The following is a 25,689-nucleotide window of genomic DNA, read 5'->3' as shown; positions in this document are numbered from 1 at the left end:
GTTCTAGCACTCGCTAGAGGTGAATACTTGTCCTAATACGCACCCACCACTTGAAGAGTATTCTATGTCAAGTCACTAATTTTTTGGAAAATACGTCCTCTTGCATTTGCAGATTTTGCTCTAATACCATGTTAAGTAACATGGATCATTTTCTGCAAATGTACTAACATTGCCATTGTAATTGATGTGTCCAAATGCAGATTTGGATCTCTATGGTCTAATCATCATTTAAATAATATTATATTAACATAAATAATATATGTATAACAATATATAAAATATAATATATATATTATATACTATAATAATATAATAATAGACATTTATATATTATATACAATAATATATATGTATAGTATATACAATAATATATATATATATATATATATATATATATATATATATATATATAGAGCAATATATATTATTAACATGGATAAGTATATATAAGAAATGATGATTACCAATAAAAATAATGTATATCAGATTGAATCAATTCGACTGAAGCTACAACTTTAATAGTTAGAATCACTGTTGTCGTTACACCAAAAGCTCGAGCTTTCAATGAACGTCACAACAGCCAAAGACAAGGATCCACGGCAGGTAGTTAAGCAAATGTCACAAATCCATCAGTCTATGCTGAATAGTACCTTCACCTAGAGGGGATGGAGGAACCAACCTCCCAACAATCCCCCCCTTAGCATGACCCGAGGGATTTGAACCCATAACCCAGTGCTTTGATACTACTTGTTGGAATCATTGTTGCCGTTACACCAGAAGTTCGAGCTTTCAATGAATGTCACAACAGCCAAAGACAAGGATCCACAAGAGGCAGTTAAGAAAATGTCACAAATCCATCGGTCTATGCTGAACAGTACCTTCACTTAGAAAGCAGGGAGGCACCAACCTCCCAATACATCTTACTAACAACCCTGACAGAAAAACAAAACTTTCAAATCATTTGGCCATGAACACACAAAAAGAAAATTCCTCCTCAAAATGCTCTACTACATGAGCCTATTGTTGAGAGTCTCTGTACTTTGTCTTCTAATTGGCCAATTGTTTATGGGGTAGGAGGTCAAATGTCAAAATAATTACAAGGGGTCATATGGGTCTATGCATAGTTTATTATCAATTCATAATCATTTCCCAAGAGGAATAATGGGTAGGAGGTCAAATATCAAAATGTTACACCACATGCAAGAAAAATTACAATGTTGCAAAAGTTGCTCTACAACAAAATTTTCAACTTTTACATTATGCAAACAAATCTCTCCCAAACGGTCAGATTATTTTTAAAATGCTTGAAGACTATTAGGATGACTATATTAAGACCCTCACAATCAAAATGATGGGTGAAGTGAATGTTTTACAATATTTTGGTGTTGATGTAATAAAAGGATCTTTGATTTTCCTGCAACTTTGTTGTCTGATCAATCCATACTTGGAGTCCTTATAACATGTGTATAAGATCATTTGGAGCATGCAAAGGAGTGAATAACTTTCATTTGCACATGATTTGGGGTTCTGAGTTGATCAGGTTTGTAAGATATTGTAGATTTGGTAATAAGGGGTTTGAAACCCTCATCTGATAAGGATTTGATAGAAACGTGCTCAAACTATCAATCTAACCATAGGATCTTCACGGCCATTGGAATGATGCTAGTTTGGGCAATGCCTCAAAGGATTCAAAAGAAATATTAGAAATTCACAAGACCCTAAAGAGATCTTTTGATCCCTAGGCAGGCATCTCTATGTGACCGCCTGTAGGATTGATGCAATTATTGGAGTAAATGAACATTGAGGTGGAATCTAGCCTCAAAACCTAGAACATAAGGGTTTGAGCAATTTGAAGACATGTTGGAATGTTTGGTTTTCCAAAAGGAGAAGAAATTCAAGCACTACCTTTGTTAAAGTGACCTAAATAGCCTAATTAGGCCAGGTCTAGTAGTAAGGGTTGGGAAACATACTTGCAGAGTCAAAAACTGGCATTTGGGGATCTTTTATAAGTCCCAAAAGGGTACTCGAAAGTGTCTTTTGTTTGCCAAGCCCTTTGGAAGAAAGGAGAGATAAGTGGAGAAAAATTGTTGGATAGGGCTAGTAGAGAAACTAGACCTCAATGAAGGAAGTAACCTTGAATGAATTCATCAATTCAATCTAAGTTTTGAAACACTTTGTTTGAACCCTACATAGATAGAAAACCAAAGGGTTTCACCCCATCCACATATTGGGAGGCTTTTGGAAGAATGTCATCGTAGTGACCCTAGAAATGAGGGGTTAAGAAGAATGTTTTGAGTGAGATATTGTTTCATCTAATTGATGAAGCTTAGAAGGTTGGGAAAACATCTAGAATAGATGAGAAATGATCAAGGAAGAAAAGGATATGACCCTAAGTTGAAAGATTGAAGAGGAAATCATCAAGTTTCCACTATGGGCTCTACATCAATGTCTAGTGTGTTGGTAACTACAAATAATGCAAGACATTTTATTTTTGTTGTTGGATTTGGACAATATCCAAACAGACCTTCATAGTTTCCCCTCAAGAGGGTCTCTACAAATCTTGAGTGTTTGCTATTATTGTGGTTGTTAATTTTGAACAAGTAAAAGCTTTTCTTAGAACAATTCATCACCCTCTCCCATCAAGTGTATGTTCATCAGTTTAAGAGAAAACGAGTTCATTTGGGGGTCTTTGATTGTTTCTTGGGGAGGTAGAGATTTTGTTGGATCCATGTAGGAAGCGAAGAAGTTGCTGAATCATTCTTTGTAAGCAATATTTTAGCACTACATGAATGTATGCTCACATTTAGCTCAATTTTTTACACGGGGATTTCTCCATGGTATATTAGTCGCATTCTTATGGTGTTGAATCCACTTATTGTCTCTTGTCTTCAATTTCATTTGCTTGAATAATTGTCATCTTGCTGCCACAATAGAGGACTAACAAATCTATAGTTTGAGAAGTAGTTAAGAAATGTCCTTAAAATTTACAAATCAATAATATATAATTTACATTGCTATGTACACACAAGCATTGAATGCTTATTACAATTATGTAACAACATGCATTTGTCATGCTTGATAAGGTAGCTAACTCAATATAAGTTACAGACACAAAAAGTAACTACCCTATTATTATGTACAACATTGCAATGTCCCCAATATGGAGCCAAGGAATTAATAATGTGAAAATTAAATATAAGAAGCAAAAATACCGAAGTGAAATTCAATTGCAATTAATTATTTATTGGGGCCACTTTAAGTCATAACTTACTGTCATGTCCCCTTTTCAAATAAATAAAAATAATAAACTTTGCTAAGGCAGGTAGGCTCCAAAAAGGTGAAGTTTCGGAAAAAGGGGCTAATCTTTGGAAACCAATGGACTAATAAATAAAAATTATTATTAAATTATATTTTATTAACCCCTCTTGGACGTGAGTTAGGGTTATGCCCTCTTTTAAGGGGTTTGGAGGCATTTTGGGCTCATTCGAGAACTTGATTTTTGCGCATTGCTTTGTTGTTCTTCAAAGGCTGCCAAACCTATGAAGAAAGAGACCCAAGAACGGGAGTTTGTAGGTTTCCAGGAAGGCTAAAGACGGGAGTTTGAAGCCATTCCATGTGCATGCTCATGCAGAGTTTGCCTTTGAGCTGAACAGTGTAGATTTGTGGGTTTTCGAGTGTGTTTTTGTAAGAGTTTGGTGTTTCAGGTTGAGTATTTCATATCAGTTTGGGTTGTTGCTATATTTCAGACTTTAGGATGTTAAAATACAGCTGAATATATGTATTGGGACGTGGTTAAACTTCTGAAATAGATTATTAGTGTTTTTGTGGTGTTTCCGAGCATTTTTGTGTTAATTTCGGGAGCCCGTGAGCATGGTTTTTGTCCTACATTTGGGAGCTGTTGTGTAAATGCTATATAGATCTGGAAATGTCATTTTGTAGGCCGTTATGCTGCTGAAATTTCTGTAAAAATGTCCATTTTCAAATTTATTAATGATATGTGAAGTTGTGAAGTTTTTGGCACTATTTCGAACATACTCGATTTGGGGTCTATTGAGAAATTGGTAGACCTTTGTAATATTGGTTGTTTGATTGTAATGTCCCCTCTTTAGTTCGACATGGCATTGATCATGGATTTGCCTATTCCAGACTCTCGTAGGCAAATGGTGTGGAAAGAGAGTCAATTCTGCGGATTAGATGGTCATATCTTGCTCTTGAAGAAGTGTTAAGAGGTTATATTTTATCATTATGTGATATTGGGGCCTACATGTTATAATTTTAAGTTGAGTTGCACTTTTTATTTTATAAAATTACTTTATTATAAAAAGTGCATTATAATGAGAATTTATAAAGGATGTTTCTAGAAGTTCTAGCAACTTCTTAGAAAAGTGAATAAATAGAGGGCTGGGCCTCTCATTTGGACATGCTTGGATTTGAGAACTCTTCTACTTCTTCATTGTGAAGACATTTGTAGACTTTGGATCTGCAAATTATTGTTCGATCTTTGGGAACGAATCACTCCCTTGGATTGGCGACTTTGAGGGTGTGAAATATCACCTGAATTGTTGCATAATTGGAGTTGGTATTCAGCCATCTCATTGGAGCTTATTGAGAATTCGTTGTTAGGGTTTGTTTTTGGTTGGAAAAAGGATTTCAGATTTGCCCTATCATTGGAGAAGCATTTGACAAGAGTTTGAAGACAGAATAGGTGCATTTTTTCAGAATTGGCAAAGCAGGGTTCGGAACCACATAATTGCTCATATCTCCTCAACCCCTTGGAGTTATTTTTTATGGTTTTACAGGGTTACTACCTAACCCTAGGCGCCCATTTTCCTTGCATTTGGGGGTCCCAAAACCCTGGTATTATTTTTATCTAGCAGCCGTACAGGTACGGCTTGGTACGGCCCTGCTAGTTTGGGCAGCAGCTGCAAATTAAGGACAGTTTGGGGGTGCGGTTGGAGGTCTTCATCAACAATTTGCATCAGAACGTGGTGTTCTTCCATAGTTCTTCAAACCAGGTTCTTGCATTCTGAAACATATGTCAATTTTTGGGTAAATTTGCTGTCATACAGTCATTGTAATAATCAGTCCAGAATTGGTAATAAAACAATTTCAGAATTTATTGCATTGTAATTGAAATATCGTTCAAAGGCTTTAAATATATATTGTAATTCTGCGATTATATTCTGAAAGTATCAAATCTGAAATTGCCATATTCTGAATATTGTTACTGTTATTATTCATTACATGCCAACTGTTTGACAAAATTCCTAAGTTCAGTTTGAGGGTTTCAGTGGCCTTTATAAGAAGGGTCATTACAGTGGTATCAGAGCCAAAGTCCTGCCATCCTGTAGGGAATTTGGAACAGCTGGGGAAGTGTTTGACGAAATGTCAAAACACTAAAATCAGAGCATGCGATAGAGGCCTTATAATTTCCGCAATACCAAAGCAAGACAAGATAGGATTTCAGACCTGCAGAGCGAACAGTCTAGCTCATCTATCCAGGTGGACATAGAATCCAGTCATACAGACACAGGGGAGGTATTTTTTGATCAAGACTACGACTACAATATGGATAGAGGTGGGAATCTTGGTCCAGATCAGCGAGAGGAAAGATTTTTACAGTTATTAGACACTTTGGCACAGGGATAGCGATTAGCAGAACAGAGAGCACAGGAACAGAACCAGAGAATGGAGCTTATGATGCAGATGATGGCTCGACAAATGGGGTTGAACGCTAACATAGGTGGAGGAAATAATCAGAATGGTCACAATCAGAATGGGAATAATCAGGATGAGATACATAATGAAGGCGAACAAATTGGGAACAATTTCGGTCATGCCCCCCAGCAAGCTAGGACAGTGAGTTCGAGGCCTATGATTCCTACGTTCCTTCCTAGAGCTCCAGAGCAGCCGGTACCAGAACCCCAAATCACTGACATACAGGATCAGCTGAGGAGAGATTGGGAAGCAGGAGGTCCAGATTTTACAGCTGCAATCACCTTTAGAGAGTATATGGATGTGCCGATGAAGCATATGCCCCGTGGACAAGACAGGACTCAGAGCTATGAGCTACGAAAGAAAGTAGGAAAACTACAGTTACCATATTATGATGGCTCGGGGAAGTCTACAGCAAGAGCTTGGGTTCAAAAGCTTGACACATACTTTCAATTGAACCCTATGTCCGAGGAAGAAGCTATTAAGTATGCAGCAATTCACTTGGATGGGTTAGCACACGAGTGGTGGCATCATGGTATGGTCACTATGGGTCATGCACACATTACTTCATATGTGGAGTTTACGGAGAGACTAATCGAACGTTTTGATAAGAAAGATCCAGAACTCCATTTCAAGGAATTAGCCCAGCTTAAACAGTGGGGATCATTGGAAACATACATTTCAGAGTTTCAGAAACTTGCAGTGTTAGTAACAAATGTATCTGAACGAAGGCTATTGGTTTTATTTATGGATGGGTTAGTTGATCCGTTGAGAGGGTGGATTAAAGCTCTCAACCCTCCCACTTTGCAGGAAGCCATTAAGAAAGCTCGTGACATGGATTCCTCTTCAGCTTCTAAAAATAAATTTCAGGCAAAGAGTTTCCCTTCAGGAAAAGATAAGGACAGGAAACCCTTTCATAGAGAGGCAGAGCTACCTAAGGAAGAAAGTAAGAGGCTGGACAAGGAGACACTTAACGACTTGCGTAGGAAGAAGCTATGCTTCTATTGCAAAGGCCCGTATGAGTACGGCCATGACTGTCCTATGAGACCAAAAGGGAAGGCCAACCGGGCAATGTGGGCTTATTACGAAGGCTCAGATTCAGATGGTTCAGAACATCATGATGATCCTGATGAAGCAGAGGGAGAGCAGGAGATAGACAGTGCAGGGCAAAAGCAGGAAACAGAGCTACATTTACAGGAAGCACGACTGTCTAGTATCCAGAGAGAGGGATCTTTCAGACTTCGGGGGGTCTTGGCTGGACAGAAGGTTATTACATTGTTGGACACAGGTGCCACGCATAATTTCATTGATGCACTATTCGTAGAGAAGCGTAGAGTCATTACTGAGGAGTTCGAGGGACTAAGAGTCAAGGTAGCTGATGGATACACTCTTCGTTGTGACAGGATGGTACGAGACTTACCTTTGCGCTTGAACAACTATGAGTTTAAGGCGGACTATCATGTGGTCAACATGGGTGACATGGACATAGTACTTGGAATGCAGTGGCTACATTCATTGAAGGTGGTTACCCTGAGATTAGAGGATATGGAGATACAATTCGAAATGAATGGTAGGACTCATGTGCTAAAGGCTATCCGTAATGGAGACATCAGGACTATCTCATTTAGGCGGCTGGAGAGATTAACTAGGCATAATGATATAGAGTGGGCAGCAGTTTGTACTTTGATACCTACACAGAAGGAGCAACATAAGGCAGAATATCATCCTGATATTCAGAAGTTGAGGATTAAGTACGAAAAGGTATTCAGTGAGATTCCATCAGGCAGGCCACCGGACAGAGGCATTGAGTATATTATTGAGCTGGAGGAAGGTGCTAAACCTATCATGATCACACCATATCGACATCCAAAGCGACTCAAGGATGAGATCGAAAGGACCATTGAGGAGTTGCTAGCGATGGGGCACATCCGACCCAGTAAGTCACCTTTTGCATCTTCTGTTGTTTTGGTAAAAAAGAAGGATGGAACGCTTCGGATGTGTATTGATTACAGGGCATTAAATAAGAGAACCATTAAGAACAGGTATCCTATTCCTCGCGTTGATGAGTTGATAGATGAATTGCATGGGGCCTGTTATTTCACAAAAATTGATTTGAGATCAGGATATCACCAGATCAGAGTCCGTGAACAGGATATTGAGAAAACTGCTTTCAGATTTCATTGTGGGCACTTTGAGTTTGTAGTCATGCCTTTCGGCCTGACCAATGCACCTGCCACTTTCCAGTCCACTATGAACAGAGTTTTCCACCATCAGTTGAGGAAATTCGTGCTGGTGTTTTTTGATGACATTTTGATCTATAGCCGATCATGGCAGGAGCATCTAGAGCATTTGGAGACGGTGTTGAGCATTCTACAGAAGGAGTCCTTGTATGCAAAGGAGTCCAAATGTGACTTAGGGATGACCGAGCTGTTATATTTAGGACACATCATTAGTGCAGAGGGAGTGCGGATGGATCCTGAAAAGATTCGCGCTATTGTTGATTGGCCTCCACCAGAGAACCTTACACAGTTGAGGGGGTTCCTTGGTTTATGTGGTTTTTATCGCAGGTTTGTCAGTAGCTACTCACGACATGCAGCTCCCATGACAGATTTACTGAAAAAAGGGGAATTTGTGTGGACTCAGAAGGCACAGGACTGTTTTATGAGATTTAAGGAGATAATGACTACGTGCCCAGTTCTAGCATTACCTGATTTCACGAAGCCATTTGAGCTTCAATGTGATGCATCTGGAGAGGGAGTGGGTGCTGTACTTATGCAGAATAAGCACCCCATAGCTTATGAGAGCAGGAAGCTCAGAGGCCCTGAGCGTTCATTCAGTATATATGATAAGGAGATGTTGGCCATCATGCATGCTTTGGCCAAATTCAGACAATATCTTGTGGGTAGCAAGTTTTGTATTAAAACTGATCATAACAGTCTGAGGCATTTCTTGGGACAGCAGGACCTGAATGATCGCCAACAAAAGTGGGTAAGTAAGTTGCAGGCATATGATTTTGACATTTCATATGTCAAGGGAACTCAGAATGTTGTTGCAGATGCTCTATCTCGAAGGCCACACCTCACTCTTATGGTTCAGATATCAGAGGATTGGCGACACTTGATTATAGCAGAGTATGCCAGGGATACATGGGCCTCCGATATAGTAGAGGGAACAGTGATTGATACCAGATACACACTTGTAGATGATTTGATCATTTACAAGAACAGGATTTACCTAGTCCCAGGATCGAAGGTTAAGCAACTGATTATGAGAGCACTTCACGACTCACCGACAGCAGGCCATCCCGGGTACTTCAAGACGTACAAGTCAGTTCGAGAGCGGTTCACTTGGAAGGGGCTGAAAGCTGATGTTTTGCAGTATGTTCGAGAGTGTCTTGTTTGCCAGCAAAACAAACAAGAACACAGCTATTCGGCAAGGCTCCTACAGCCACTTCCGATTCCCGACAAGAAGTGGGAGTGCATCTCCATGGACTTTATCACAGGTTTGCCCAAGGTACAAGGACGAGATTGTATTTATGTGGTGGTAGATAGATTAACGAAATATGCTCATTTCTTTCCTATCACCACTACACACTCAGCAGCTCAGGTGGCAGAGGTTTTCTTTCGGGAGGTTTTCAGATTGCACGGCTTGCCTCAGAACATTGTGAGTGATAGGGATAGCCGTTTCATGAGTCACTTTTGGCAGGAGGTATTCCGGTTATGTGGCACGGAGCTTACACCCAGCACTAGCTATCACCCACAAACCGATGGTCAGATAGAAATTGTGAACAAATGGGTGGAAGGGTATTTAAGGAATTATGTGGCAGCTCAGCAGCGAGCTTGGGTCAGATGGATATATCTCTGCGAGTATTGTTACAATACTACATATCATATGACTATACAGATGACACCCTTCATGGCATTTTACGATTATGAAGCACCTAGTTTCTTGGATTTTTTGTTGAGCGACAGCCGGGTACCCAGTGCAGGTGAATTATTACAGGAGAGTAAGGATATAGTTACTACCCTCAAAGACAATATTGCAAGAGCTCAGAACCAGCAGAAGCAGTATGCAGACCAGAAGAGAACTGAGCGTAGTTTTGAGGTAGATGATATGGTTTACCTCATGTTGCAGCCATACAGGCAATCTACTCTTAAGAAGAGTGGTGCAGAGAAACTTAAGCCACGCTATTATGGACCATTCAGGATTATCAGGCGAGTTGGTGAAGTGGCTTATGATTTGGAGCTTCCCGCAGACAGCAGAGTGCACAATGTGTTTCATGTGTCACGCCTCAAGAAGGCGTTGGGTCAGAATGTGGTGCCTTCTGCAGTATTACCTCCTTTAGACGATGAGGGAAAATTGATTTTAGTACCAGAATCCATCTTGGAGAGCAGAGAAAAGCAGCTTCGTAGAAGGGTGATCAGAGAATACTTGGTTAAGTGGAAAGATTTACCTGTTGAGGATGCTACTTGGGAGGGGGAGGCTATTTTGCAGCACCCGGCGTTGAGATTGCTTGAGGCCAAGCAATTTCAAGAGGGGCGGACTGTAATGTCCCCTCTTTAGTTCGACATGGCATTGATCATGGATTTGCCTATTCCAGACTCTCGTAGGCAAATGGTGTGGAAAGAGAGTCAATTCTGCGGATCAGATGGTCATATCTTGCTCTTGAAGAAGTGTTAAGAGGTTATATTTTATCATTATGTGATATTGGGGCCTACATGTTATAATTTTAAGTTGAGTTGCACTTTTTATTTTATAAAATTACTTTATTATAAAAAGTGCATTATAATGAGAATTTATAAAGGATGTTTCTAGAAGTTCTAGCAACTTCTTAGAAAAGTGAATAAATAGAGGGCTGGGCCTCTCATTTGGACATGCTTGGATTTGAGAACTCTTCTACTTCTTCATTGTGAAGACATTTGTAGACTTTGGATCTGCAAATTATTGTTCGATCTTTGGGAACGAATCACTCCCTTGGATTGGCGACTTTGAGGGTGTGAAATATCACCTGAATTGTAGCATAATTGGAGTTGGTATTCAGCCATCTCATTAGAGCTTATTGAGAATTCGTTGTTAGGGTTTGTTTTTGGTTGGAAAAAGGATTTCAGATTTGCCCTATCATTGGAGAAGCATTTGACAAGAGTTTGAAGATAGAATAGGTGCATTTTTTCAGAATTGGCAAAGCAGGGTTCGGAACCACATAATTGCTCATATCTCCTCAACCCCTTGGAGTTATTTTTTATGGTTTTACAGGGTTACTACCTAACCCTAGGCGCCCATTTTCCTTGCATTTGGGGGTCCCAAAACCCTGGTATTATTTTTATCTAGCAGCCGTACAAGTACGGCCTGGTACGGCCCTGCTAGTTTGGGCAGCAGCTGCAAATTAAGGACAGTTTGGGGGTGCGGTTGGAGGTCTTCATCAATAATTTGCATCAGAACGTGGTGTTCTTCCATAGTTCTTCAAACCAGGTTCTTGCATTCTGAAACATATGTCAATTTTTGGGTAAATTTGCTGTCATACAGTCATTGTAATAATCAGTCCAGAATTGGTAATAAAACAATTTCAAAATTTATTGCATTGTAATTGAAATATCGTTCAAAGGCTTTAAATATATATTGTAATTCTGCGATTATATTCTGAAAGTATCAAATCTGAAATTGCCATATTCTGAATATTGTTACTGTTATTATTCATTACATGCCAAGTGTTTGACAAAATTCCTAAGTTCAGTTTGAGGGTTTCAGTGGCCTTTATAAGAAGGGTCATTACATTGATTTTGAAAATCTGATTAGAGGCTTGAAATATCAAAAAAATCAGAAAAGGGACATTTCAGTGATATCATAGCAATGATCTTGCTAGCCTGAAGGTTTGTAGAAGTTTGCATGTCAATTTTGACAACTACCCAGATCTTGCATGTCATAATTTATGGTTGCATGCTACTTCTAATCATTTGCATGTTAATTCTTGGTGAATTTGGTGGTTGCATGTTGCTTCTAATCAGTTGCATGTCAAAATTTATGGTTGCATGCAACTAAGTGAAAGAGAAAAAAGATATTTGCAGCGAGAAAAGAATAAAGAAATTTTCATCAAACCTTCAGTTGAAAGTAAAAGTACAAAATCCAAGGAAGGGAAAATTATGGTTAATCCAGATGAGATGGCAAAGAAATTCTTCCAAGACATCAAAAATACTCAGAAGCAAACAGTGAATAGCTTGGCAAAAACTAGAGAGGCTTTGTGAATATTGACAGAAAAACTACAAGGAGTTGCATCTATTAATGAGAAAGGGAGCACTTCAAAGGAGTCAAGAAATCTGAAATCCACACCATCTAAATCAACCAAAACTATTTTCTTGCCTGCAGATGAGCCACCAATACCAAATCTAGCCATTAATCTCGTGGAAGAGGTTACAGGTAACTTGATTGCATTAAGAGCTACTTATAATGGCTTAGATGATGACTTTCGTAGTTCGGTTCCTTTTAGAGAATATGTGGATATGATGAACACTTTGATGCCCAAGAAAGAGAACAGGAGGGAGCATGACATAAGTGGAAGAGAACTCAAAAATAAAATAAGCAAGTTTACAGCACCTACTTTTGATGGAACAAATAAAATTTCCGCTAAAGCATGGCTACAAAAATTACAGACTTTCTTCACACTTAACCCCATGAAGGAGAGTGATGCTGTTCAATTTGCAAGTCTACACTTGGAAGATGCAACCTATGATTGGTGGTATCATGGAATGACTACTCAAGGTCATGATCAAGTAACTACATTTGATGATTTCAGTCAAAGAGTGATAGATAGATTTGACCTCAAGGATGATGAAGAATACTTTAAAGAATTGTCAAAGTTGAAGCAAACCAAACTAGTTAATGAGTATATAGAAGAGTTTCAAAAAGTGGCTGTTATGGTACCTGATATGAGTGAAAAGAGGATTGTTTATCTTTTTCTTGATGGTTTAGAAGATTTTGTTAAGGGTTTGGTTAAAGCTTTCTCACCCTCAACCTTACAGGAAGCTATCAAAAGAAGCTTGCAACTTGAAACTTGCATACCTATGAAATCAGTCACTAATCAAAAACCCCCAAATCTTTGGCAACATAAGGGAAATTTTCAGAAAAAGACTTTCCCAACACTACCACCAAAAGATGTGATAAATGTGGCAAAGAAAAAGGTAGATGAAGAGACTAGGAGTGAATTACGAAGGAAAAAGCTTTGTTTTACTTGTAGAGAACCATGGGTTCCAGGACACAGATGTTTGGAAAAAGGTCAAGTACACCATATTGAAGTTGCTTCAGAATCTAATTCAGATGAGCATGAGGAATTTCATGACACTAAGGAGGAGGTAGAAGAAGAGAAAGAAAAAGAAATCAGCAAGGATGGCACTTTAGCAGCATTATCAGGAATCCCAAGATACCATCCCTTTCGAATTCAAGGGGTACTAGCAGGGCAAAGGTTGACAGTTCTTCTTGATAGTGGGGCAACTCATAATTTTATTGATGAGGGATTTGTCATGAAAAGAGGGCTTAAAGCAGAAGATTTTGAGGGATTCAATGTTACTGTAGCTGATGGATTCACTATGCCTTGCACACGGGTGGTGAAACAACTCAAGATGACCTTAGGAGATTATGAGTTATGTGATGACTTCTATGTGGTTGGTATTGGGGAGACAGATCTTGTATTGGGTGTTCAATGGTTGCACTCTATTGGAGGCTATTACATGAACCATCAAACTATGGAGTTTAAATTTCATTCCAATGGGAAAGAAGTCATATTGAGAGGCTTATCGAATGAAGCACCTAAGATGGTCTCTGCAAAGAGGATGAAGAGGACTTTTCGAAGAGGACAAGTAGCATGGGCAGTAGGAGTCATAATCCATCCAACAAGCTCTCCAAAGAATCAAGATAATTTCCATTTTGAAATTCAAAATATTCTTGATAAGCATAGTATAGTTTTCAATGACTTGCCTCCAGGATTACCACCAGATAGAGGTTTTGAGCATGTTATAAAGTTAGAATAGGGTGCCAAGCCAGTTATAACAACCCCATACTACCATCCAAGAGGTTATAAGGAAGAAATTGAAAAAACTATTAAAGAACTCCTGGACATGGGATTCATAAGGCCCATTTTGTGTTCCTTAACATCTATCTCTGCTGATTGGAAAGTCTCTATAATTTCAGAGTATGCTAAAGATTCCTTTGCCACCAAGATTTTGGATAAGTTAGTGGATGATAACAGGTACAAGGTTGTTGACGAATTGATTTATTACAAGAACAAGATCTTCTTAGTGCCAGGATCAAAAATTAAAGAGAGGATATTGAGGGCCTTTCATGACACACCTTTGGCTGGTCATCAGGGATACTTCAAGATATACAGGAAAATTCGAGAGCGGTTTTCATGGAAGGGTATGAAGGAGGATGTCCTTAAACACATTAAGGAATGTATGGTATGCCAACAAAGCAAGAGTGAGCAAAATTTTCCTGCAGGGTTGTTGCAGCCACTTCCTATTCCTGAACAAAAATGGGAAAGTATTTCCATGGACTTCATCACTGGGTTGCCCAAGGTTCAAGCTAAGGATTGCATATATGTAGTGGTAGATAGACTAACTAAGTATGCACATTTCTTTCCTATCACATCTGATTTCAAAGCATCACAAGTGGCCAAAATGTTCTTCAAGGAAATTTTTAGATTACATGGCTTACCTAGAAACATTGTTAGTGACCAGGACAGTAGATTCCTCAGCTCTTTTTGGAAGGAGCTCTTTCATTTGGCAGGAACTGAACTCACTCCCAGTACTAGCTATCACCCTCAAACAGATGGACAAACAGAGATAGTTAATAAATGGATAGAGGGATATTTGAGGAACTATGTTTCAAATCAACAACATGCTTGGGTGAAATGGTTACACCTAGGAGAGTATTGTTACAATACATCTCATCACATGTCTATTAGTATGCCTCCTTTTCGTGCTCTTTATGGTTATGATGCCCTTTCCTTTGTTGATCTAATACTTTTCGATAGCAGAGTACCCGCAGCAAGTGATTTCGTCAAGCAAAGCCAAGACATAATAAGGTCCCTCAAGGATAATCAACAACATGCACAGAACCAACAAAAGTTATATGCTGATAGGAAAAGGATTGAAAGATCTTTTGAGGTGGGAGATTTGGTATTTGTTAGGTTGCATCCATATAAGCAAAGCACCTTGAAGAGGAGTGGGGCAGAGAAACTCAAGCCAAGGTTCTATGGGTCTTATAAGATCATCAAGAAGGTAGGAGAGGTAGCTTATGAATTGGAGCTCCCAGCAAACAGCAAAATACATCATATTTTCCATGTATCTTGCCTAAAGAAGGTTCTAGGCCAGTAAACCATAGTATCTACAAAATTACCACCTCTTGATGATGAAGGAAAATTAGTTTTGATATCAGAAGGGATTTTGGATACAAGAGAGAAAAGATTGAGAAACAGGAGCGTCATAGAGCATTTGGTCAAATGGAAAAGATTACCACTAGAGGATGCAACTTGGGAAGGAGCACATATTCTTGAGAATTCCAACCTTCATTGCTTGAGGACAAGCAATATTTGGGAGGGGAGGACTTGTCATGTCCCCTTTTCAAATAAATAAAAATAATAAACTTTGCTAAGGCAGGCAGGCTCCAAAAAGGTGAAGTTTCGGCAAAAGGGGCTAATCTTTGGAAATCAATGGACTAATAAATAAAAATTATTATTAAATTATATTTTATTAACCCCTCTTGGACGTGAGTTAGGGTTATGCCCTCTTTTAAAGGGTTTGGAGGCATTTTGGGCTCATTCCAGAACTTGATTTTTGCGCATTGCTTTGTTGTTCTTCAGAGGCTGCCAAACCTATGAAGAAGGAGACCCAAGAATGGGAGTTTGTAGGTTTCTAGGAAGGCTAAGGACGGGAGTTTGAAGCCATTCCATGTGCATGCTCATGCAGAGTTTGCCTTTGTGCTGAACAGTGCAGATTTGTGGGTTTTCGGGTGTGTTTTTGTAAGAGTTTGGTGTTTCAAGTTGAGTATTTCATATCAGTTTGGGTTGTTGCTGTATTTCAAACTTTAGGATGTTAAAATAAAGCTGAATATATGTATTGGGACATGGTTAAACTTCTGAGATAGATTATTAATGTTTTTGTGGTGTTTTCGGGCATTTTTGTGCTAATTTCAGGAGCCCGATGAGCAGGATTTTTGTCCTACATTTGGGAGTTGTTGTGTAAATGCTATATAGATCTGGAAATGTCATTTTGTAGGCCGTTATGCTGCTGAAATTTCTGTTAAAATGTCCATTTTCAGATTTATTAATGATATGTGAAGTTGTGCAATTTTTGGCACTATTTCGGACATACCCGATTTGGGGTCTATTGAGAAATTGGTAGATCTTTGTAATATTGGTTGTTTGATTTTGAAAATCTGATTAGAGGCTTGAAATATCAAAAAAATCAGAAAAGGAACATTTCACTTACCATCTACCTAGGCCAACATCATGAATAAAAGGAAGTTTAAATTAATATAGTGACTTTAATATAATGCCAACTTGCAATTATAACATAAAGTTACATTTTGGAAGGAAAATGAATAAAAGAAAATAAATAAAGTATTTCTCTCAGAATAGGGAAAAGGCTATTATAAAAGGAGGAAAAGGGGAATTGTGGAGGCATTCTAGAGATTCTTATTTATATTTTGAGTCTTTTCATTGTGAGCTTGAAGCTTTGCTTGAATGTGCAATTAAACACTAGGACAGAAACATTAGATGGTTTGGTGATTTGGACAAAAACACAGATCAGCCCCCTTGGTGGATTTGCTTCAAGATTCACAGGTGCATTACATTGTTCAGTTTTTTTGACGGCTATCTCATCCTTGGCCATGACTAGGAGATATTCATGGCACCATTGTGAGAGAGATTAGCATTGATATTTGGCTCTGTTTCCGGGAGATTGTGTGATACTGATAACAAATTCTCCATTTTGGGCAACAATCATTCCTCATACTGCAGTGATTATTTGTGGTTTGGTTGATACGGGCTCCCCCTTGTATGTTGGTATTGGTGCAGCTCTACAGCAGCATCACCATTTCTGCATTGGTCAATCTTCTTACATGTCATTTAATCTCTCTTGCATATGCAACAAATGATCATATCTTGAGAGGACTTTGATGATACTGGAGAGGAATCGTGTGGGTATGTTGCATGTAAAGTTTACACATGTTCTAGTATTTTAACAACAATATATTTGATTGTGATATTGCTATCAGGATTTAACTGTGTAGTTTTTGAGTCAAACTCATTGACCTATGTTTCATGAGTAGTGAATCACACGAATCCATCTCTCATGAGCATCTCTCATGAGAATAAATGGAACACTCAGCACTCATTGGATATAGGTGATGCTCACAAAGGTGAAGCACCAAGTCTTCCAGGGAGGTCACCATGCTAGTACTACTCCAGCTTGAGCGTGCTTATGTATATTTGATGTAATAGCCATGCATGTTTTATATAAGAGTCATTTTCAATAGATTTGTCTTTGAAATCACTTATTCCCTTCGACATCTATCATTTCCCTTGCCTGTTTAGTTTGCACATTTACATGTTATTTTATAATGCAATGAGCTAAACATGTCAAGAATCAAAAACCCAAGTCAGATTTGAGACAATATCCTAGTTCGAGATATTTCAAACATGCACACGTAGTGTGTACCACACAATTCTCTCATTCTCTATGGATTCACTTTTCTAACATTGATGACAACAACCCATCATTGGATTTGTTCTTCTTAATCATAGGCTGTAAAGAGTGTCGGCAGAAGTAGTCATTGACACATTAGCAATAGCCAAAAGTTCAATGCAAACAACGTGATTTAGAATTTTAACAATCTAGCATTTAAATATCAAGACGAAAAGAACTGCTAGAAATTATTGATGCATCATCCACGGGTACAACAGTAATGGCAATATCAGAACTGCAACAATAACTGCTTCAGTTATGGTGTCCAAGAATGAGGGTGTTCATGTTGTGAAAATCAACTGCAAGAGGGGGATATCTTGACACTGATATATACTTACATGTATTCGCTTGATTAATTTTCATATATTATATAGATGTGGCAAAGACAGAATTGATTACTGTTCAGTGGACACACCTCTCAAATACATTAAGTGGTCAGCATGTGAAAACACTTTAAAAATGCAATTGTGACAACATGTACCACTTATTTTCACAAACTGTCATCATGTACTATGCAATGCTATATTGTCTCAGTCAATAAGTGCAGTGTCTGTTAACTGCCATCATTACTGTTAGATCTCCTGAGCAATGTGCGTTTTATCTTGTATAATCTCTTGCACCTTCTCCAACTGGATATTCAAAACACAAAAAGCATACTGAAAAGAATGGATAAACTGCAAACCATAAAGTCATAAGCATATTGTAGGCATGCATTTCTCTTTGTCAGGAAATTTTAAGCTCATGTCAGAATTACGTCATAAGAATTAATCTTCTTATTACAACATACCTCATTTCCATGCATATCCACAAGTGTTTTCAATTCTGCTCTGCGTAAAAGGACAATATGATCTTTCCCAAGCACCAAGTCCAAAAGCTGCACAAGCATCCAAATATGCACATACATCACTTTGACATAATGAATTACAACAATTCCAAAATCTGAGAAAACAAAATTTGGGAACATCTCAAATCTAACATGCCTTATATAGATAACTACACAACAAGAAAATCAGCATAGTCCTCTAGAATGTAAGAGACAGATTGTTTATAAATAATATATGTCATAAATATATAAAGATTGTCTCCCCACCATTCCCTATTTCTCTGGTCAAAAGTTGTTAGAATGACCAACACAATAGAGGCTGGCATAAATCGAATAAATACAAATTTTCATAATCCTAATGATCAAACAATCGTTTCAATACTTCAGCAATGGATTACAATAAAATAATTACAAACGACTAAAACTGCCAACAGGAGTGTCCACAGCTACAAAGAAAGAATTTATATTATTTTTCATGTTTCTCTCTCTCTATCTGCTCAAAATCATGTCATAACTATCTTAAACCTTCCTTCCATATAGATCTTCAATACTGTTTCATTTAAGCCACATACTCCACACCCTTTCTAATACAAACATCTTCCCTCTTTTGTATTTTTATATCATGATGAAAGGATGGAACTCTTCAGAAATATACAACCATTTGAATGGTAATGTCTCTTTTTATCAAACCTACATGTTAACTTAATTACCACTTTTATTCTCTTAATATATATTATTCATAGAGACTTTTCTTTTCTTCCTCACAGTCACGATTGATAAATCTCTTTTTTTAGATGTTCTTTAGTTCACACTTTTATCTCCTCAAAGTCCACTATGTTTGGATGATAAACTTTTTTTTATTCTCACACACACCACAATCACACCTCATAAGATCTCTTTATATACATTTTTGTCTTCAAGAGTAGATGAGGGTTACTCCCCGTACTAACACAAACACACACAACAGTATAGAGAAATAACAGCAATTCGCAAGAACAGAAAATGGGCTTCTTATCTTCTCCAATAAAAAAGAATTACAATATTAACAAATGGAATAACAAAGTCACATTAGCATTCCCTTGCAATATTTTGTAGGCCAGAGCCACCATATCATTTCTAGAACTATCCTAGACAACCCTACGGGCCTTATACAGGCAATTTTCCACCGCCCAAGACGGTTCTAGAAATTTTAGCCCTAAACTTTGAGCCTGAGCAACCCTAAGATATTATTATTCATATTTTATTACATTAGAGAAGGCTCCAACAACTTTCGGAACTCAACAGAAATTTTGAAGGAATTCAATTTTCTTTGATTTTAAGTAGCACAAATTCCAAAGACCATAACTCATTGCCAGTTGCTCAAATTGGCTAGTATGACCCCATTTCGTAAATGCCATGAAGTGCCCTACAACGTGTAACTTGCACAAGCTTTAATCAGCCAATGTTTGACACCTTTCCAAAGCCTCTAAAGTCTTCAAAACTGAGTTCAAAGTTTTTATACCCTGCTGCCAATACTGAACATTTTCAATAACTTGTCAAATAGACTTGACAATGCAATGAAACTTTACTGGCAGACTGATATATCTAAAATGAACCTTCAAAGAAGAAATAAAAACATTATGAGCTCAAACGACCACTTACTAAAAATAGCAAGCTATCAAAAATAGCAACTTCGCACTGAGCTAGCCCTTATTGACAAAGACAACAAAAAAATATTTTTGGTGATGCAAGTAAACCATTACACACAGGATGCTCCTACATTAAAAGTAGAGATACCCTATTTAAAGGTGACAACCTTCCAAAAAAAAAATGACTCTTCTTTACTAAATGCATCACTACAAATTTCTTTCTTTCTTTATCAAGAATCAAATTTCATTTCTTAGATCACTTCATAATTGATCAACATACTAATGTGATGTCCCCAATTTTAATAAAGTAGCTTAATTAAGTTAATAAATAAAGTGGTCCTAAATTTTAAATAATATCACAAGGACTTTTTTAATTAATTAATTTAATTATTAAATAACGGGGCCCAAATTAATAAAATAGTAAAGTATTGTAGACCTACTTGTAACCCTTCAGGAAACTTCCCAATGTTGATTCGTGCTGATTGATCAGGAAAGTACTGTACACTTCGCAACTCAAGCATTTTTGAATTGACTCATCAACCGTTTCCCAAGGCTGACTCGTCAAGTATGTTTAGGGTATACTTGTTAAGCCGACATAAGTCATGTAATATTGGCTTACAGTTAGGGTTTTTCTGAAGGGAAAAAATATAGCTTCTTGCAGTAGTATTGAGTTATAAGGGAGATTGAAGATTGTTACGAGTTTAAGTTACTAGATAATAATATTGGACTTGTTTGGTGGACATAGCCTAGGGATTCGATGAACCACGTTAAATCTGTGTCTTCTATTCATTTATATGTACTTTATTCCTTTGTGATACTAGTTATATTTGCATGTAACTGTTATTTTTTGTCCACCTAATCCTAACACCTAGAGCCCTTTATAAGGCCTCTTTTGGCATAGTTTGTAATCTTCCCATTATAAAATAAATCATTAAACAAACTATTGTTAATGGGCTGACTGATTTAATATATCTCGGACCCATTTTTTTTTTGATTCCATAGCTTGTGTCGTCATCAACTACTTTGTACACCCTCGAAAAGTTTTCCCAGACGAGTATTTAAGCACAGCTTGTAGGTAGTCATTAGGTATGCGATTTGATTATACTTCTTATACTACGAATTCCTGTTGGGATTCTCTATTGTTCGACGTTTTAGAAGTAAAAGATCTTCCCTATTTGGCTAGTCCGGTTACGGTGGGATTCATCCCTCACCCTATTCTGTTGTGGTATTCCTTTGGTTCAGATCTAGCGATTTCGCGCACTATCTTTATTTGCAAATACTTATATCTGCTTCAATTTGTAATTTGGTTTTTAATATTGTACTAGCACTGTTTGGTGTCTCTAGCGAATACAATCACTGCTATGGATAACTTTGAGCATAGCCTGAATATTTGACAAAGCAACCTGAAATTCCTTCCATCCCTCACGGCATTACACCCTCCGTACACTGTCCACACCCTTACTCCCATTGTACGAATTACTTCTTTCACCATATGGTCTTCTTGCCTACCATACGGCCTACTCCTCACCCCTTTCTAACGTACGGCATCCCTAACGTGCAACACCCTTGCATTATTGTCTGTACAGTCCTCCTGTGGCATATACGAAATTCCACACCATACACCATCCACCCCATCTCCATCATACGATAGATTGGTCCACCGTACGACCTTGACCCTACTACCGTACGGACCATCCTTTGTCACGTACAGTCTTCCTTACACCCACCATTCAGTTAAAACATAAACCCCATATGGCTTCTCCTTGCCCTGCATACTGTACGACCTCTGCTATAACACCTTGTACGACCCTCAAACATTCATCTCCTTACATTTCTTCAACCCCTTTCGTATAAAGGAACATTACAGCGGTATCAAAGCTTGATCCTGCTAGCCTATGGACAGTGAATGATTGTTTATAGCCAGAAGAGAAGAACACATTCTGTTGATAGAATGGTTGCCGAACCGGAACCCATAGCTGCCAAACTCGTGGCAGTATTGAGGGAGCTTGCGAGCAATCAAGCACAAATCAATGACACTCAACAACTCATGGAAGAAACTCTCAAGAAGTTGGAAGACAATAAAATATCTCGTGAACAAAATGGTCACAGCACAAACTAGGTGTTGAGTAAAGCAAACCCTCATCCAACACGCTCTCAACCTTCCATGCCATCTTTTCCTCCACGGGTGGAGGTACCACACGGAGGGAAACAACCAACCCTTGAAGAAATGCAAGAACAGCTGAGGGAAGATTAGAAGAATGTGAATTTGGAGGAAGATATATCCTACAAAGATTACGCAAATCTGAGAATGAGATACTCGAGAGGTGGAAACAGAGGATATTTTAATGATGATCTCAAGAGGAAGTTGAGTAAAGTAAATTTGTCTCTATTTGATGGATCCGGATCCGTATTTGCGCAAGCGTGGGTAATGAAGGCTGATCCTTCCAGCTTAATTCTATGCCAGAAAAAGATGCAATTAAATTTGTAACATTACACTTGGAGGGAGTAGCACATGAATGGTGGCATCATGGCACCATTACACTGGGGCATGATCAAATAAATACTTATGCAGAACTCACCGAGAGATTGATAGATCGATTTGATGGTATAGATCCGGAACTCAATTTCAAAGATTTGGCACAGCTGAGACAAACTGGATTAGTTGACCAGTACATTGCGGAATTTTAGAAACTCTTTGTTTTGGTCACGGACATTTCTAAAAGAAGATGGATAGTGCTCTTCGTGTACGGACTAACAGAACCACTAAAAGGTTGGGTAAAGGGGTTCAATCCTGCCAACCTATCAGAGGCCATTAAGAAGGCACAGAGTATGGCAACATCATCGGCATTATCCTCGCGAAGTTACTCACATTCAAAACCACCAATGTTTCCGACAAACAAAGATAATAAACCTCTGCCCAAGAAGCCATCGTTGGACAAAGCCACGAGACAGGAGCTCCGAAGGAAGAAACTGTGTTTTAACTACAAGTGATCTTGGGAGCCTAGCTACAGATGCCTCAGAAAAGAAAAAATCCATTACATTGAGGTTGTGTCTAATGATGAGGACAAATTGGAAGAAATATCCTCCGAAGACAACCAACATCACGACAACACCAACCAGATTAGTTTGAACTGTACAGAAAGAATTGTTGCATTGGTACGGCGCGGACGAACTATCACTCTAGCTGACAACCTGAGGAACCCTTCAAAGACAAAGGGTTATGGTGATGCTCAATAGCAGAGCCACTCTAAACTTCATAAACTCATCTCTGGTGAAGCGAAGAGGTCTACCTATGTAGACAAGTGCAAGATTTCAGGTCAAGGTTGCCGGAGGGACTCTTCTATCGTGCACACACCTTATTCCTCAACTAAGTGTCACAATGGAAAATCACACAGTGATCGAGGATTTCTTCATAGTTGACCTTGATGACATGGAGGTTATTTTGGGCATTCAGTGGATGGAGACACTTGATGAATACACTCAAAGCTTCAAACGGATGGATTTCACTTTTGTTGTCGATGGAAAGAAGATTGTTCTCCACGAAATGGCAAATGAGGGTCCGAAGGAAGTTTCTGCACATCGGATGGAGGCAAATTATCGGCGTAATGACATTGCTTGGGCCGTACATTGTTTTGTTTCGGCAGAACCTATAAAAGCGCAACGAACACCGCCACAGGATGATGATCTCCAAAAGATTTTGAGCGACCATGATAAAGTTTTTATAGACATTCCTCCCGGTATACCACCACATCGAGGGTTTGAACATACTATCGAGTTGGAAGCAGGAGCCAAGCCGGTCATAACCACACTATACCGCCATCCCAAGAAATTCAAAGATGAGATAAAAAGACGATTCAGGAACTGCTAGAGAAAGGATGGATCCGTCCTAGTTCTAGCCCTTTCGTGTCATCAGTGGTATTGGTCAAAAAGGACGGGATGATGCGCGTGTGTGTGGACTACCGTGCATTTAACAAAAAAAATAAAGAATACATATCCAATTCCAAGGATAGATGAGTTGCTAGATGAATTGCATGGTGGAGTCTACTTTTCGAAAATAGATCTCTATTTCAGATACCATCAAATCCGCATGAGTGAGGAAGGCGTGGAAAAGACGATCTTTTGTTGTCATTTAGGGCATTATGATTTCTTGGTCATGTCGTTCTGATTAACAAATGCACCTGCTACATTCAAATCATGCATGAATCGCATCTTCAACAAACAAATGCATAAGTACTTATTGGTATTTTTTGATGATCTTATTTATAGCAGGACATGGGAGCACCTAAAGCACCTGGATGAAACCTTAAGCTTAGATCATGAAGGAGCAGTCTTTGTTCGCCAAGCAATCCAAGTGTGAATTCAGTATGATAGAAATATTGAACTTGGGGCATGTTGTCAATAAATATGGAGTTCAAGTGCATCAAGAGAAGATTCAAGCTATCCTTGATTGGCCTCCCCCAAAATCACTCACGGATTTGCGATGGTTTTCCAGACTGTAGAGTTATTACCAGAGGTTCGTTAAAGGATTCTCTCAACTCAGTGCACCCTTAACGGATTTGACAAGGAAGGGGTCTTTCCAATGGAATGAAAAGGCACAAACGCACTTTTGATAAGCTGAAAAAGGCAATGAGCACTTGTCTCGTACTTGCATTACCTGATTTCACTCGACCGTTCATTTTGGAGTGCAACACATCCGAAGAAGGCATTGGCATGGCACTGATGCAAGATAGACACCCCATAGCTTATGAGAGCAGGAAGCTTATGCAAACAGAATGCTTATATTCCGTCTACGACAAAGAGATGTTGGCCATCGTACATGCACGAACCAAGTTTTGGCAGTATCTGGTGGGTGCCAAGTTTGTCATTCGTACAAATTACAATAGTTTGAGATATTTTCTGGAGTAACGGGATTTGAATAAAAGGCAACAAAAATGAGTAAGCAAGCTTCAAAATTTTGATTTTGACATTGAATATGTTAAAGGAAGGAACAATGTGGTTGCAGATGCCTTGTCCAAGAAACCCGCCATCTTCTCACTACACCAGATTTCAACTAACTAGAAGGCACATTTGTTGGTAGAATATTCCAAAAACACATTTTCCTATGAGCTAATGGATGGAACACCTAGGATGATTGGTACAAAGTGGTGAATGACATCATTTACTATAAGAGTCCGATATTTTTAGTGTCAAAATCCAAATTGAAGCAAAAAATCTTGAAGGAGGTACACGACTCACCCTTGGCAGGATACTCGGGCTTCCTCAAAACTTACAGAAGTCTCAAAGAGAGGTTTTCATAGAAAGTACTTAAAAGGGACGTATTGCAATATGTAAGAGAGTGTGCGGTCTGCCAGCAGAACAAATTCGAACATACACTATCTGTTCGGTTACTATAACCTCTGCCAATTCCAGAACATAAGTGGGAAAGTATCTCGATGGATTTCATAACTGGACTTCCCAAGGTGAACGGAAAAGATTGTATCTTCGTGATGGTTGACAGATTGACAAAGTATGCACGTTTCTTCACCATCCCCTCGGATTTTCAGGCTACACAAGTTGCTGATCTATTTTTTAGAGAAGTCTTTCGTTTCCACAAGTTACCCCAAAACATTGTCAGCAATCGGGATGGGTGATTCATCTATGTTTTCTAGACAAAATTATTTCGGTTGGCAGGGACAAATTTGTCACCAAGGACTAGTTAGCACCCTCAAACAGACAGACAAACAAAGATTGTGAACAAGTGGCTCGAAGGTTACCTTCAGAACTATGTTTCGGCACGACAACAGGCGTGGGT

At 38.6% G+C, this 25,689-nt stretch overlaps 1 protein-coding gene across 3 annotated transcripts in view; it reads right to left on the bottom strand.

Annotated features, from left to right (window-relative positions):
- LOC149559119 (DUF21 domain-containing protein At2g14520-like) overlaps positions 1–25,689 on the bottom strand; it is a 267,823-nt gene that overhangs the window by 160,330 nt on the left and 81,804 nt on the right. For all 3 annotated transcript variants that reach the window (XM_089833060.1, XM_089833061.1, XM_089833062.1), the window contains one exon: positions 18,235–18,321. In XM_089833060.1, the coding sequence (XP_089689186.1) occupies positions 18,235–18,321 (87 nt within the window). The remainder of the gene's footprint in view (positions 1–18,234; positions 18,322–25,689) is intronic.

This window comes from Cupressus sempervirens, chromosome 5, assembly GCF_028749045.1.
Source record: "Cupressus sempervirens isolate cs-2001-9-10 chromosome 5, ASM2874904v1, whole genome shotgun sequence".
NCBI classification, from domain to species: Eukaryota; Viridiplantae; Streptophyta; class Pinopsida; order Cupressales; family Cupressaceae; genus Cupressus; species Cupressus sempervirens.
Note: the sequence above shows the minus strand (reverse complement) of the source record. Positions and strands in the feature narration are given on the sequence as shown.